The 13,569-nt window shown below is 35.7% G+C and overlaps 2 protein-coding genes across 2 annotated transcripts in view; both read left to right on the top strand.

Moving 5' to 3' along the window:
• ush1c (Usher syndrome 1C) overlaps positions 1 to 6,363 on the top strand; it is a 36,002-nt gene extending 29,639 nt beyond the window's left edge. The window contains exons 22-27 of the mRNA XM_088935246.1: positions 2,039 to 2,080; positions 2,812 to 2,865; positions 3,178 to 3,277; positions 4,568 to 4,677; positions 5,106 to 5,161; positions 6,244 to 6,363. Coding sequence (XP_088791372.1) covers positions 2,039 to 2,080; positions 2,812 to 2,865; positions 3,178 to 3,277; positions 4,568 to 4,677; positions 5,106 to 5,161; positions 6,244 to 6,337 — 456 coding nt within the window. The 3' untranslated portion in view covers positions 6,338 to 6,363. The remainder of the gene's footprint in view (positions 1 to 2,038; positions 2,081 to 2,811; positions 2,866 to 3,177; positions 3,278 to 4,567; positions 4,678 to 5,105; positions 5,162 to 6,243) is intronic.
• A 4,940-nt stretch (positions 6,364 to 11,303) lies between these two features.
• Positions 11,304 to 13,569, top strand: part of abcc8 (ATP binding cassette subfamily C member 8) — a 58,398-nt gene continuing 56,132 nt past the window's right edge. Inside the window, exon 1 of the mRNA XM_088935103.1 lies at positions 11,304 to 11,704. Coding sequence (XP_088791229.1) covers positions 11,684 to 11,704 — 21 coding nt within the window. The 5' untranslated portion in view covers positions 11,304 to 11,683. The remainder of the gene's footprint in view (positions 11,705 to 13,569) is intronic.

Genomic DNA, 13,569 nt, shown 5'->3' with positions numbered 1-13,569 from the left:
ATAAATTTAACTTTCAATTTGTTCAGATTGGATGCCTAACCCAATAAGTGGTAGAACTAAGAGTCTTGTGCAGGGGCTTTACTAGTGTTTTTATGGTATCATGTGACCCAGGACATCTGTGCTTTATTATGCATCCATATAATAAGATACACTTACATCTCTAACAAAACATCACAAGAAAATAAAAGGAAATTTGTTCTCATTATTGTTCCAAACCACTGTTTATAAATATTGTGTAGTGCAGTAATTTGGCGGAGTAGGAGAGGAGGCTTCATTTATAAAAAAAATGTAAGATAGACTTATTTTCTTTAAATACTGTAGCAGTGTTATTTTCATACAATACATCCAATAAATGTAATTGTTGTTTATTCGACACATTGCCGAGGTTGCACAGCTCTGTGTGTTTTGGCACGAATATTAACTGTTGCTTCATTAAGATTCGCTTCGGACAAGCAAGTTATAATGGTGTCTGCTCTCATGTGAAAGGGTTACGATGCCCTTGGGAGGAATATATCTGCACCTCAGACAGGTGGCTGTGAAATACAGAGAGTTGACTTAATTTTCTCTTTGCTGCAAATGTCTGTCATGGGATGTTCTAAGCAGCCCAAACAGTTTATCAAGCACCCTGCTAATCCAGATCTTGCATTGGCAGGGGAGTAATGATCACGTCCCCACACACCTTCCAGAGATTAAGCAAGACCATTTATTTTCTTCCAAGCTTTCTTAGCACGATTTTCTCACAATGATCCATTAATGGTAGTGTCATTTGAGAACTTTTAAAATACTGAATTATTTTATGGCATTTTTAAACTGGAATATTAGAGATCAAATGTCTATGAAGGTTACCTTCAACCTGAATCTAGTTGACTTACTCCTACCAATACTGAGACTTGTAGTGCTAAGCAACACAAGAGCTTATTTGATGAATGCACTGATGTACTCAAGTCCTTTGCAATGAAGGGAACCAAAGCTCACCCAGGAAATGACGCTATTTATTTTTGGGAATGCTGAATTCAATCTCTTTCATGTGTAATGTCTTTAAATGTATTATACATTTACACTGCTTCAACACATTCAAATATAAAGATACTAAGATGTAATACTTAACCCCTCCCCCCAAATTATTTTTTTTTATATTCTGTCTAAAAGCTCTATTTGGATGGTTAGTACTACCTTCTGAGACCTGACAATGATATAGTATAGCTGCCTCTTTATTTTGTCACAGACGGAACATTTTGTCAGATGACTTAGGGAAGATAAATTTGTACGGTTTGGGAGTGGGTAGGAGGGATGTTTTTTTATTTAAGATTGTAACATTTTTTCATCAAGGCAGTCTGTACTGGTTTCCATGAAGAAATATCTTTCTAGCTAACATTTAGTAACTATTTAAAAACAAACAAGGACATGTGCAAATGTCTGATTCTGAAAACTGATTTTTCTACCTTCTAATGTGATTATATGAAAATTGTGATGCTACTTAATATAATTTCATTAGAATTATGATGTAACATTTTTTTCTTATGGAGATCATATTAGTATCCATATTCCTCTCACAATTTATCATTTATTAATGAAGAGTAACTTATTGTAAAGTTTCATCATTTAACGCTTTAGATGTACTGAAAAAATTACAAAACATTAATTAAAATCCTTCCAGAAATAAACGTTGTCAAAAGAAATTTATGTGCTATTTACCACAATTATGTGCATTCCTTTGTTGTATTTTTTGTGTTGTCTGTCTTTAGATGCAATTTTAGAATGTACAGTATATTAAATTTCTTAATAAATGTGTGGAACAATTGAGATTGTATTGTATCAACTGACAGAAATGGTCAATGCATGCCACACAGATACTGTCCAGTAAATATTAGACTTTCTTGTCATTGCTTTTACAGTACCTTACTGAAACTGATCAGGCTCTGGCCATTTAAATTGTTTATTGTGGCTTCATCTGTACTGTTCTGTACTGTTCATCAATACTGTGTGTACATTTCCAAGAAGATTACAATGAGATTAATATATGTTGTTGTTTTTGTAGGGTTTTCAAAAATATGTGGAAGACTTTGATCCATATTCTATGGTACAGTATGCTGACATTTACTTTTTTTTGTATTTGCACTGAATTTGTTACTACATTACAAGGTCAAATGTGCATCTTTATTGGTGGAATGTTTTTAAAATTCTTAATTGTGGTACAGTGTATACTGTACTGTATATAAAGTGTATTTTATATTTATCTGTTGTTTTGTTGTAGTATCCACTTCTTTTGAACTGATGTCTTCAGAATTGTTACAGGTTTAGATTACAGTAATTGAGATTTTACAATATTTTGCGATATACAGTAGACAAACATATCTTTTGACAGATGATGTGCCCTTGAAAAAATGAAAAAGTCATCATTTTGACCCAATAATAAGTCTATTAATATAATTCTGCTTGATTGCAAATCAGATTATTTTCATGAATACAGTATATTATATAATTGGATCTTAGTGAAGAATACTGTACATTAAAACATAGCTGTAGGTATTACAGAAAGACATGAACAGATCTTTATCCTCTCCCAGGAGATGAATTTCGTGCTTTTCTAATTTCCTGCTATTTCACAGTAAAACATTATACTGTGAGCCCACTGTGACTTAGGTTGCACCTCATCAGAATGTACAGTACAGTTGGACAGCATTCTGCATTTGCTCTGAACCCTAACTGGTTCTGTGCTGTTTTTGAAGTATTCTCTTTTATCCTTATTTGCTTGACTTTCAGATTTGTTTCTTTGATTTGACTTTCTCTTGTTCTGTTCTCTTATTACAGTTTACTCCAGAACAGATAATGGGAAAAGATGTGAGACTTCTCAGAATTAAAAAGGTACAGCCTTTTATACTTTATACATATATACATACAGTACAGAATATTTACAAAATGTCTTTGTAGAGAAATTAAATTTTCATTTAAACTTGCTGATATCTAGAAAACACCTTTAAACCTATTTTGTTAAAATCCAGAGCCATGTATCATTAAACACACACTACAGATATTTCAGGCCAGGGATGGTACGGTGACAGAAAAGGCATCAGAAAATTGCTGTGTGAAGATGAAGGCTAGAAGATCAAAGTTGAAATGTTTCTTAAGATTTATATCTGTTGCGATATCAAACCAGTCCTTTTTGTTTGTGCTCAGGAAGGACCACTCGATCTTGCTGTAGAAGGAGGGGTAGATTCTCCTCTGGGGAAGCTTGTGGTTTCTGCCATTTATGATGGTGGTTCTGCGGACAAGCATGGTGAGTGGACCTGATATCATTGATGGCCATACATTTGTCATGTGTGTGAATGGTGAAGTAACGTGATTTCCAAATTATGTGCAAACATAGCAGTTTGGTACAGGGGATTTTTTTTACTATTTATATCACTAGAGGAACCCTGCTTACACAACTTGAAATGAAGTTTGTCATATTATTTTACACTGGGTGAAGCAAGATAATATTACACAATGGCAGTGAAGTTGGTTGTTGTCAGATAAAACAAAACATGTATTTTTTCTCTGCCAGAAGGTACATTGACAGCCATTCAGGGGTATGTTCTTATACACAGTTTTATATAATGGGGAACTTTACAGTGTGCCGTTTCTGTGGATGCATGAATCTTTGCTGAGCTTTTGAACTTTTCATTTGATTGACGTGATGGGTCATTTGAACACATTTCACCACTCAGTCAATCCAAACACCTGCCACCTGTTTCCTGAGAATTCTTTAACTTAACCTGGAACACAATCATAAACAAGAGGCTTCAGTTTCTCTCACACTTACTCCCATGGATCACAGTTCAGTTCAGTGAACTATTTGAAGTATTAAGTGCAATGAAATGCAAAAACATAAACAGAGAATAGCAGCAGCAACAACAAGTTAAATAACATACAACTTAAATAAAGTCAGACAAGCATTGTGATAAGAAAAAAAAAACAGACTGACACTGTAATTCCTAAACTGTGTGGAGATCAGGACAGTTTCACCAGTGTCCTTCAAAAGATAGATTGTATTGTGGCTACACTTTTTCTATGTTAGTACCCCATAAAATAATCTTTGTATTTATGATGTATAAGATGTACAATAAACGACAATAAATCAGTGGTGGATAAAACATTCCAAAACCAGTTTATGCATTTGAGTTTGAGTTGGTTTATAATATATACTCTCAGTTTGTTCTAGTCTTTAAATTATGTCCCTGTAATATCACACGGGAGGCGTAAATATACAGGAAGTTCCAAAGTCAGTATCTTGTCTGACCTCCACTAGCTCAGTGACTGCAAGGCATCTATACTCATCACATGTTCTGGCTGTTTCAGTTACTAAGTTTTGCACTTAAAGGGGTGAGTCACCCTGATCCATCTATTTTTCATCACTATTGTGACAGGCGGAGGTCCTCAACCTGCCTTGTCTCTTACTTTATTTGCTAACCATTTATGTGTAAGTAGCATGTTATTTTATTGTGTACCCTAGAATACAATATCGGCTTGCTTGCTGAGGCTGTTTTTTTCTCTGATGAATGAATGTGTGAATATGTCTTAACAATAGGGGGAATAGTAAAGGGAGATGAGATAATGGCTGTTAATGGAAAAATCCTGACTGACGCCACTTTAACAGAAGGCCAGAATTCCTTGGCAAGAGCATGGAACAGTGGTGGGGTAAGAGTGATACAGTACAGTGTTTACTGGGGTGTCTATGCATCATTTTAAATTTAAACATTTTACATTCTCTCTACATGCCATTAGTACAGTCTCATTGATTTATTTTTGCAAATATGAATTTATTTTTAAAAAACTGCTTAGGCAAAAGCATTCGTGTATTGTTTTGGAAAAATGCAATATTCTGATATGGATGGAAAAGCAGTTTAGTTATGATAATCAAATATGGGAAATGCATCATCTTGACTGGTGTAATAATGTTTTGTAATATTTTATGTCATAAAGGTCTGTGGAAGACATGGAAAAAATTAAGTAAATTTACATAAATTCCTTTTTGACTAAACTACTGCTCGCCTACATTAACATACATGCTGTTAGGGAATTCATGATGGGTTCTTTATGGCTGCTGTTATATCTTGAATTTACAGGATTGGATTGATCTAGTGATTGCTGTGTCTCCTCCAAAGGAATATGAGGATGAAGTGTATGTATTTTCTTCTTATCAATCACTAGCTTTCTTTGATCTGCAGAGGAATACAAGCATTTATTTGACTTCTTCTAAATCCATATGTGGACAATAGCTAAAGTAGTAATGTTTCTCATTTAAAGTAACAAAAGCATACCAGAAAACCATTAATGTACTACTACAACTACTAATTGAGGAAAAATGCTTAAGTCTTTTGTATTTAATTTAGCAGGCTTTTTTATATTGTACCTTTCACTAATATGTAGTTGATCATTTGAACATAATAGACATACTGTGATGCATGTAGAAAATGGTAGCCCCAGTCAAATGCACATTAAGGTCGAGTAGGTAGCTACAGTACATCAGCATGCGTAGGCTGCAAAGGAACAGCTAAAGGTTTATTCCACGCTGAAAGGAAAAGAGACACAAAGTCTTGGCTATGGAGTTTTCTTCAGGTCTGCTGAAGGTGCTTCAGCCTTGAAGAAGGTTCCAAATCCAAAACATTGTGTCTCTTTTCTTTTTATCATGGAATAAACTTTTATCTGTTCTGATGCACATTAAGGTCAAACATTGCCCAATACTAGAGGAGAATGGAGGGTTGTTTGTGCTTATACTGTAGGTTTTTTTTCTTATGGTTCTCTTTGCTTTACTGACTGCACCACATAACCAACATCATATGTGATGATTTGCTTCAGTGATCAGACAGTTATCGCAGTCTTTAAAACAAAGTTTTAAAGTGTTTCAGACTAGGATTACATTGTATATTGCATTTTGGGAGGGCTGTTTCATTGTCCTGAATGAGCGACATACAGAAATGATCCTATATTTTTTTTCTATAACTGTTTCAAGAAAATGATGGTTTTATACATTAAAAGATTTAATAGTTCTTTTTCAACCCTAATTTATAAAATGGTCTGCAAAATAAATGAAATGAGATATGAGTGTAAAACCTTGGAAACATACTGTAAGAGGATGCATGATACAAATTTGCAGTCTGACCCATCCCTACTGAATGAGTAAGAAGAGCCGTTTTCACAACCTCAGAAACAATTATTCATTTCCTTTCTTTAATACCAGTACTGTACTATTTGTATGTTCAGCCCTAAAGCAGCATCAGTCAGTCCCACTGCAAACAGAAAAGTTTTCGAAGGCAGCGCCTCTGTATACAGACAAGGCTACCTGCTCCAGCTGTAGCTCCTTCAGTTTCCTAATGGTAACTATGTAGTGACCTGGCGTTTTGGTATTAGACTTTCAAGGGCATGTATCAATGTATGCATCATCTTCATGTCACAGTCTCTAGAGCTATTCCTTAATCAGCCTTGTCTGCCTTTTTTTTATTGGTTGAATGTAGAACAACACACTGTACAAAGTACTACTGGAAACAGACATTTCAAACCAACTCTGCTCTGTCCAAAGTTAGTTAATATAGACGGATTTCAATTGTCTGAATTGATTATTTGTCAGAACATGATTAAATTGTAAATTAAATTAAATTAAATTAAATTAAATCAACGTCTGTACTTGGAGAGACTAGAAGCATTTAAATGTCTGTTTTGGTTTTAAAGAGGTTTATCTCTCCCTGCAATGTTTAATTTCGCTTACCTGCGATGCACTGGATAATGCAACAAGGAACATCTCTCAGAAACATGGTTGTACACACAGAACAGCCATGATGTTATTGTTAACGTGAATTACCTGTTTCTGAATGACACCAGTGTAAAAATGCTTGGTTTAGACCTGTTACAAACACCATGATTTTCAATAGGTTAGTCTATATTCCACTCTCTTCACCTACGTAATTTGTAATAATTGACATTTTGTTAAATAAAATGTCAAAATGTACTGTATAGACCTCAGAGTCTATTTTGGGGCTGTTGGTAACCTTTAGCAGTAGTTCTGATTGATGTTGTAATAAGGGACTGTTACATGTTGTGGCACATACAATATTATATCCCCAATTAATATACCTACAGTGCTTAATTTCTGAAAACAGTTTTCACAGCATGTTGCATGGAGTCTTCCTTTAAGTCCATCTTCAGGTTTAAGGTATCTGTTCTTATTCCATTGTTAATGATTCTCATGTGTGTGTTTTAGTCCAATTAGAAGGTCTAAAACAAGATGAAGGGAGGTTTTTGGAGATTGAAAGCAAATATCGTAATCTTTTAAAGAAATAATCTTTCTTTAAAGCTGATTACATTAAAAGAAAGCAAAACTGTTTTCTACAGGTTTACCTGAATGTGTATTAAGTAGGAATACTTACCCGCTCACACCCGAAGAAACATTGTGTTTCCTTTCTTCATTTTTCAGCATGGAATAAACCTTTTTCTTTTTTCTAAATAGGAATACTGTACTTCATCTTTTGGTTTTCAAAATTTATTTTCAGCATAAAAGATTACAAGAAATGTAGTACTGCTTGAATTATTTTAGTAAGTCATATTTAACTCAAAATATGTTTCATTTTTCAAAATCAACATTTTTATGTGTTTTAAAGAGTAAAGAGCTTGACATTTTTATCATTTTTATCACATTTGTTGAGGTGCACCTACATATTGGACCTGCCAGCTTGTTCAAATTTTTATAGCAATGAATTGTGTGTGAGATTAAAGGCTTACAGTACAGTACATGACTTAGCTTTTTTCATGAAAACTTTTTTATTTTGTTTTATTTGCAGGACCTTCTTTTAAGAATCAGAAGACAAGACGGATCCTTTGCCTTTAGGAGTGTCTATGTTTACTTCATTGGGGTTAATTAATTTTATTTATTTTTTAAGATGATCATTTTGCCTTGAAAAATAAATTAAGCTGATATTTCACAGAATATTGTACACTGTATGCCTGGCTAAGCCCTGTGTCGACTACATTCACATGCCAGTCAGACAAAGCAGTCTTTTGAACTGCTTCATGAAAATATAAAACACTTAATGTTTGAAGTGACTGGTGAACCTCCTCAGGGATCTTCTGAATAGCACTTCCCTAATAGTCCTTTAACAGAAGCAGAGACATCTCCTTAACGATGCGATTTCTTTCGTACGAGCTTCTATCACACCCTGACTAAGTAGCCAACAGTCTCATATCAGTGTTCCTGAGACCTGCCAACCTTTGGAGAAAAGGCCACATGAGTTTTTTTTGCTTACAGTATGTTTTGCAAGGCCTGCATACTTATAGTTACTGTCTCAGTGGACTTCCCTACTAAGGCTGCTTTCAGGACAAGTGGCAGTTTATTATCTGTTTTCGCCAAAATTAAGGAAGAAATCATGTGAAATTCATCTCATCATATAAACATTGTGAGTGTCATAGTGCTTTATTGTGACTTATTATACCGTGGGAATAGCCGAGATAAAAGTTATATTGAAACAGACATTTACAGTATGCTTTTGAAATGAATTCAGGAAATTTGTTGTTGCAGTTTATTAAATAATTATTTTAAGATATTTAAAACAATAAGAAGTTAATATCTGTGTACACTTTAGTGTACTAACATTATCAATTGCCATTTCTACAATATTTTTGTAATTATGTGTTGCAACAAAGTCTGATATAACTGATAAAGTCCTGCTGTATTTTATTGATAGTGGCAAATTTGTCATTGATGTGCCTTTTTGTCAAAAACATGAAATACACAGTTATCACACAGTGGCACGAGGTCCCATCCTTGCAATTTCAGAATTAATAAAATCCTTATCCCAGATTGAAAAGTTCTGATTGTTTTGTGTTTTTCTCTCGTTTTTCTTTTAGAATTTCTTCTAAAGAGAACACACAATAGTAAAGTATTATGGTCTTGATCTGGCCTGTTTTTTTGCCAAGTACTTAGTTTGTGAGACTCCGAGGCTGAGATACTGCATGTAGGAATCTTTATATGACTTTCTGCTTTAATCTTAAATCAGCCACTTCCTCATTACCTTTATATTGGACAGAGAGACAAACAAAGTGGCCTAAGTTCATCCCAAAAACGATGTAGACTTGTTAATGCATTTTAGACTTTTAGATTGGTCCTAAAGTTCTCATTCACATATGATCAACGTGCTCTTGGATGTGAAAGTGCCGCTGTCCCCTCCACCGTGTCCTTTCAATGATACAGTCCATTACCTTTAATATTACAGAACAATGATCGTGTGGAAGAAGTCTTTTAATTAAGACTGAAATACCCTTCAATCACAACCTGTTGCATTCGTTTGCGGAAACCGTTGTAACTGACAGAAGGACGTTCAGCTTACATTAAACTAGTGTAAAAGCTGACAGCGAAGTCTTAATTTTTTTCTTTTATCTTTTCAAAATTTAAAACTCCTCGTTGAATGCTTCTCTCTACACTGTGTATCTGAGTTAAATTCTAGTTTATACCGTGGCTCAAAAATCCGTACGTTACAATTGAATGCCGACATATAAAGCAGAACCTCGGAAATCCATAGCGTTCTCGGAATTTAATAATGTCTTATACTGTTCTGTGTGCAATGAAGTAAAAGACAGTTAACGCAGAATGGATGAAGTGTTTCTTCCCAAGGATTCAGTTTAAACCGTGCTCTAAATGCGTTTAATGAAAATATCAGGTGTATACAGTGTTAAGATTATATTGGATTAATAACGACAGGTAGGGGGCGGTGTTCTACTAGTCCATTGCCAGCTGACTATCAATAATATCCATCTGTGTCATTAAAATCTTTAAATGAGTTGTAATTTGGAAAGTGTATCAACACATGTGGTCTTATTTTTTGGACATAAAGAAATGTATCACACTTGATTAAGCTTGATTCGATTGAACCCTCATTAAAAAAACCGCACTGGACAAATATTCCAGACTTTTACTGTAGTTGCTTTACTGCGTTTTTGTGCAATCGTTTCGGTTTGTAGAAGTACAGTCCGTGGATGGATCTCTGATCCATCTCCCTGTGCTGCTTCTTTTGTTAATCAATATTTAGCATGCATTTTTTTAGAAACTGGCAATTACAGTAAAAGTTTTTTACTTTGTAGTGTTTGTACAAGGATCTTGACACTCGCATTAACGTTTGCTGCACTGTACATCAGAAAGTTTATCGGAAAGTCAGAGCGTGAAGACGAAGACTGGCTCTTTGCAAAATCCAATGAGAAAATCAAATCGGTCGCCTTGCAAAAAACTATGAATGTCTTAAGGAAAACGCTTTAGATCACCATGTTCTGAACCTATTGATGGACAGATTTCTTTTCTGTTTTTTTTTTTGTTTTTTTGTGTGTGCGTTTAATATCAGATTTCTGTTTGGCGCTTATTTTAATATTTGCTTTTAGTTCTCTCACGTCAAATGGAATTTGTAGATCGTATTAATCCTGTACCAATCTCTGGCTTTCGGAACTGTCTTTATGCAGATATGGTGCCTGAAATGGATCTCTGCAGAATGAAACACGTTAATTTAAAAGGTTTTAAGTTATTTAGCTTGTTGCTGTTGCTGGTTGCTGGGTTTGTACTGTGTTTATGTTAGGTGATTCCTTAATTAATGCCTTTGTATTGGAGTATACAGTATATACAAATAAGCATCTAATTGCACTTGTGCATATGACAAATCATCTGAACTCAACAAACTAGCGTGAGTAGGCTCGGTACTGTACACTATCAATTCATATAGGTGCCTGTTCCTCATAATCTGATCACCCGTTAAGAATTGTGTAGTCTGAAATAGGGTGAAGGAAGATGTGCAGAGGCTGCTCAGGTCGCTTATCGTGAAGCTGAAACAATAAACTAGAATTCGGGTGCTGGTGAAACTCGGGACGGATGGCAGAGACAAGTAAACCAGCAGTCTAAACAAGCAAGCAGATCAATTAAAGGCAACCGGTGAGCTCAGCTAGAACAAAACACGGCGGAGTCTGTCGCACCCTTGTTGCCCCCCGGGCTCCGCTCGGGATCATGATGGGGAACCGTCGCTTTAAACGAGGAGGAGGCGGGTTTGTGGACGTTTTGGAAATAGTCGAGAACACTTGAGATGATCATAATATCTTCAGAAGAGTGTGTGTCAGTGATAGTATATTATCAAATCTTGCCATCAGAATGGAAGAGACACGACTTTCCAAATACTCAACAAAGAAACACAAAGCGTGCCGTGTCCCTTGGCGTGACTATATATCGTTTCAGCACCTTGGACAGCACTGTGGAAATGAGTGCGTGTCACGTGGCGCTAGGACCCATCTACCGTGTTTCTACCGGCGGTCTGCCAATGTTTCTGTGTGCGTGCTTGTCAACATCAATAAAAAAGGATATCTTAACAATGGGATGTAGGCTGGAGTTAACAGGTTTTCTGACTCTTTTCTAAATTATCACAAGTTACATCGATATATATCGTTATATATATATAGCTTGGAAACTTTGGGCACTGATCCCTAGGTACTGTTACATGTCTAGTCACAACAGTACTACAAGGAACACAATGTGAATGTATTACTACTATTCGTCAAAGAGGATCGAATTGTGCACTCGAAACAATTCTTCATTGAGTTTGCCGTGCGTATTGGAGAAGTACAGTATTCATATTTTCGTTTCGATATATTTTGTCAACGGTGGAAACAACATTTGTGGATCAAGATGTTACCGCGGTACAAACCAGTAGGTGCTATTTCTTTCATTTATTACCACTATGATTGATTATCTTGTCCGTACGCAGTGCACTTGTTTTTTTAGGTCAGAGGTGCCTAAAACTATAACGAACAGTGAAGCGTTAATGGAAAGCGAAATAGTATTTGCGTCACAGTAATGCTACTTGACAAAAACATTCCTCACACAGATCGAGTATTATTCGTGCTTCCTATAATATATTAAATATATTTTCATTCTTTTTAATGATGGTATTGTTATAATTATAATTATTAAGTCAGTAGGGGGTTGAAAAATTATCTCATTGTTTTCAACGTTGAAAGATGCCAAGTATTTCCAGTGTAGCCCTTTTACATGCGTTGTCGTTTTGATGGTGGAGTCTGTCTATCATTATCTTGGCTTCAAGATATTATGAGGCTGTGGGTCAGATCGGTCAATTCTTTTGTTTCTGCTATACTCACTACACTCAGTCGCGTTCTCTCATTGCTGAAGGTATTTTAGCTGGTCGTATGCACAGCATGGTGTTGAAACATACCCAACCCCCACCGTAAAGGAAGCAAAATCGAATACCTTTCATACGGGTTTCGCTTTCTGAAAATATATTTGACCAAATGTATATTCCCGGTGGTATACGCTTGCATTTATTTTAGCGTTTCATCCCGAGAAGTCCTCGAACGGGAAACCATTCTCCGCTGACGTACTGTATGATACTGCCACACCGGAGTCAAGGACCTGATTTGCCTAAGCTGGCCATATGCGTTACTGTACATTACCGTGGCATTAATTGAATGGCGATTAGTTATAAAGCTTTGACCTTTTGAAGCGAAAATTATCTCCTCCTAAAGTAAGTACTGCAACCCACCGCCTTGACGGCGTGTACTGTGCCATCGGCACGCTTGACACTACGCGATAAGTCTCTTACCAGATAGCCGAAACAGTGCCTGTCGTTTTCCACAGACGCATTTTAAACACATTTGGCTAGCGTTATTGTATTTTTTTCTCCGTCTCAGACTACCGTCACATGGCCAAGTTCCTATTGATCTGTGCAAGGAATGTACAGTATAAGGAATCTAACGTAATTAAATATAAGCAGCAAATAAACGTGGTCAGTGTTCTGCATATAAGGTAGCAACATGCAATAATGCAGACCCTTGTCTAGACTCTCTACGCCCCTGGATCTGTGAATAACCTGACTTTCATACAAGAATATTCATTCTTAGACTGATATTTTTATCGTTGACAAAAGCAGATTATTAATTATATTATTTGTTTTGTTGATGAACAATGGTTTCAGGGCATATAAATCTATGTCTTTATGGATTCATAATATGAGGACAGTTGTAGAATTAATTCATATAAAAGCAAGGGCACTCGTAGTGTTTATTAACACTTGCAATGGTTGAACTGAAAGCACGGTTCCCGAAGGACATTTAATAAAATGTTACTATCTTCATGTCAGGTTGATGGACTGCCAATCCCAATCCCCTGTTGTTCTAAAGTGTGATCTCCTTGGTGAGAGATTGTGCAAACCTCAGTCTGCTTTGCCTTTAAATATTTAATAGTGCTACAGTATGATTGAATGCATTTGATATTTTCTGCTAGAACCATATACAGTATATTGCTGTTATACAGTATGCACAGCAGATCAGGTGGAGTTGTGTGCAATTCTTTATCGTTTGAATTCTGGGAAACTTTAGATAAGTTCACAATGGAATTTAGTCAGAACACTGGTGTTACGACTTTTACTCTGGCAAAAAGTACTCTTGGTTGTTTTTAATGACTAGGTAGTAAGTAGTCTTTAGTGTCTCTTCTGAAGGAAGGTACAGTACTTCCTACAGCTGTGTTCCTTTTAACATCCCATGGCATCGGGATGTGAA

The sequence above is a fragment of the Atractosteus spatula genome, chromosome 16 (assembly GCF_055471065.1).
Source record: "Atractosteus spatula isolate fAtrSpa1 chromosome 16, fAtrSpa1.hap1, whole genome shotgun sequence".
Classification (NCBI taxonomy): domain Eukaryota; kingdom Metazoa; phylum Chordata; class Actinopteri; order Semionotiformes; family Lepisosteidae; genus Atractosteus; species Atractosteus spatula.
Note: the sequence above shows the minus strand (reverse complement) of the source record. Positions and strands in the feature narration are given on the sequence as shown.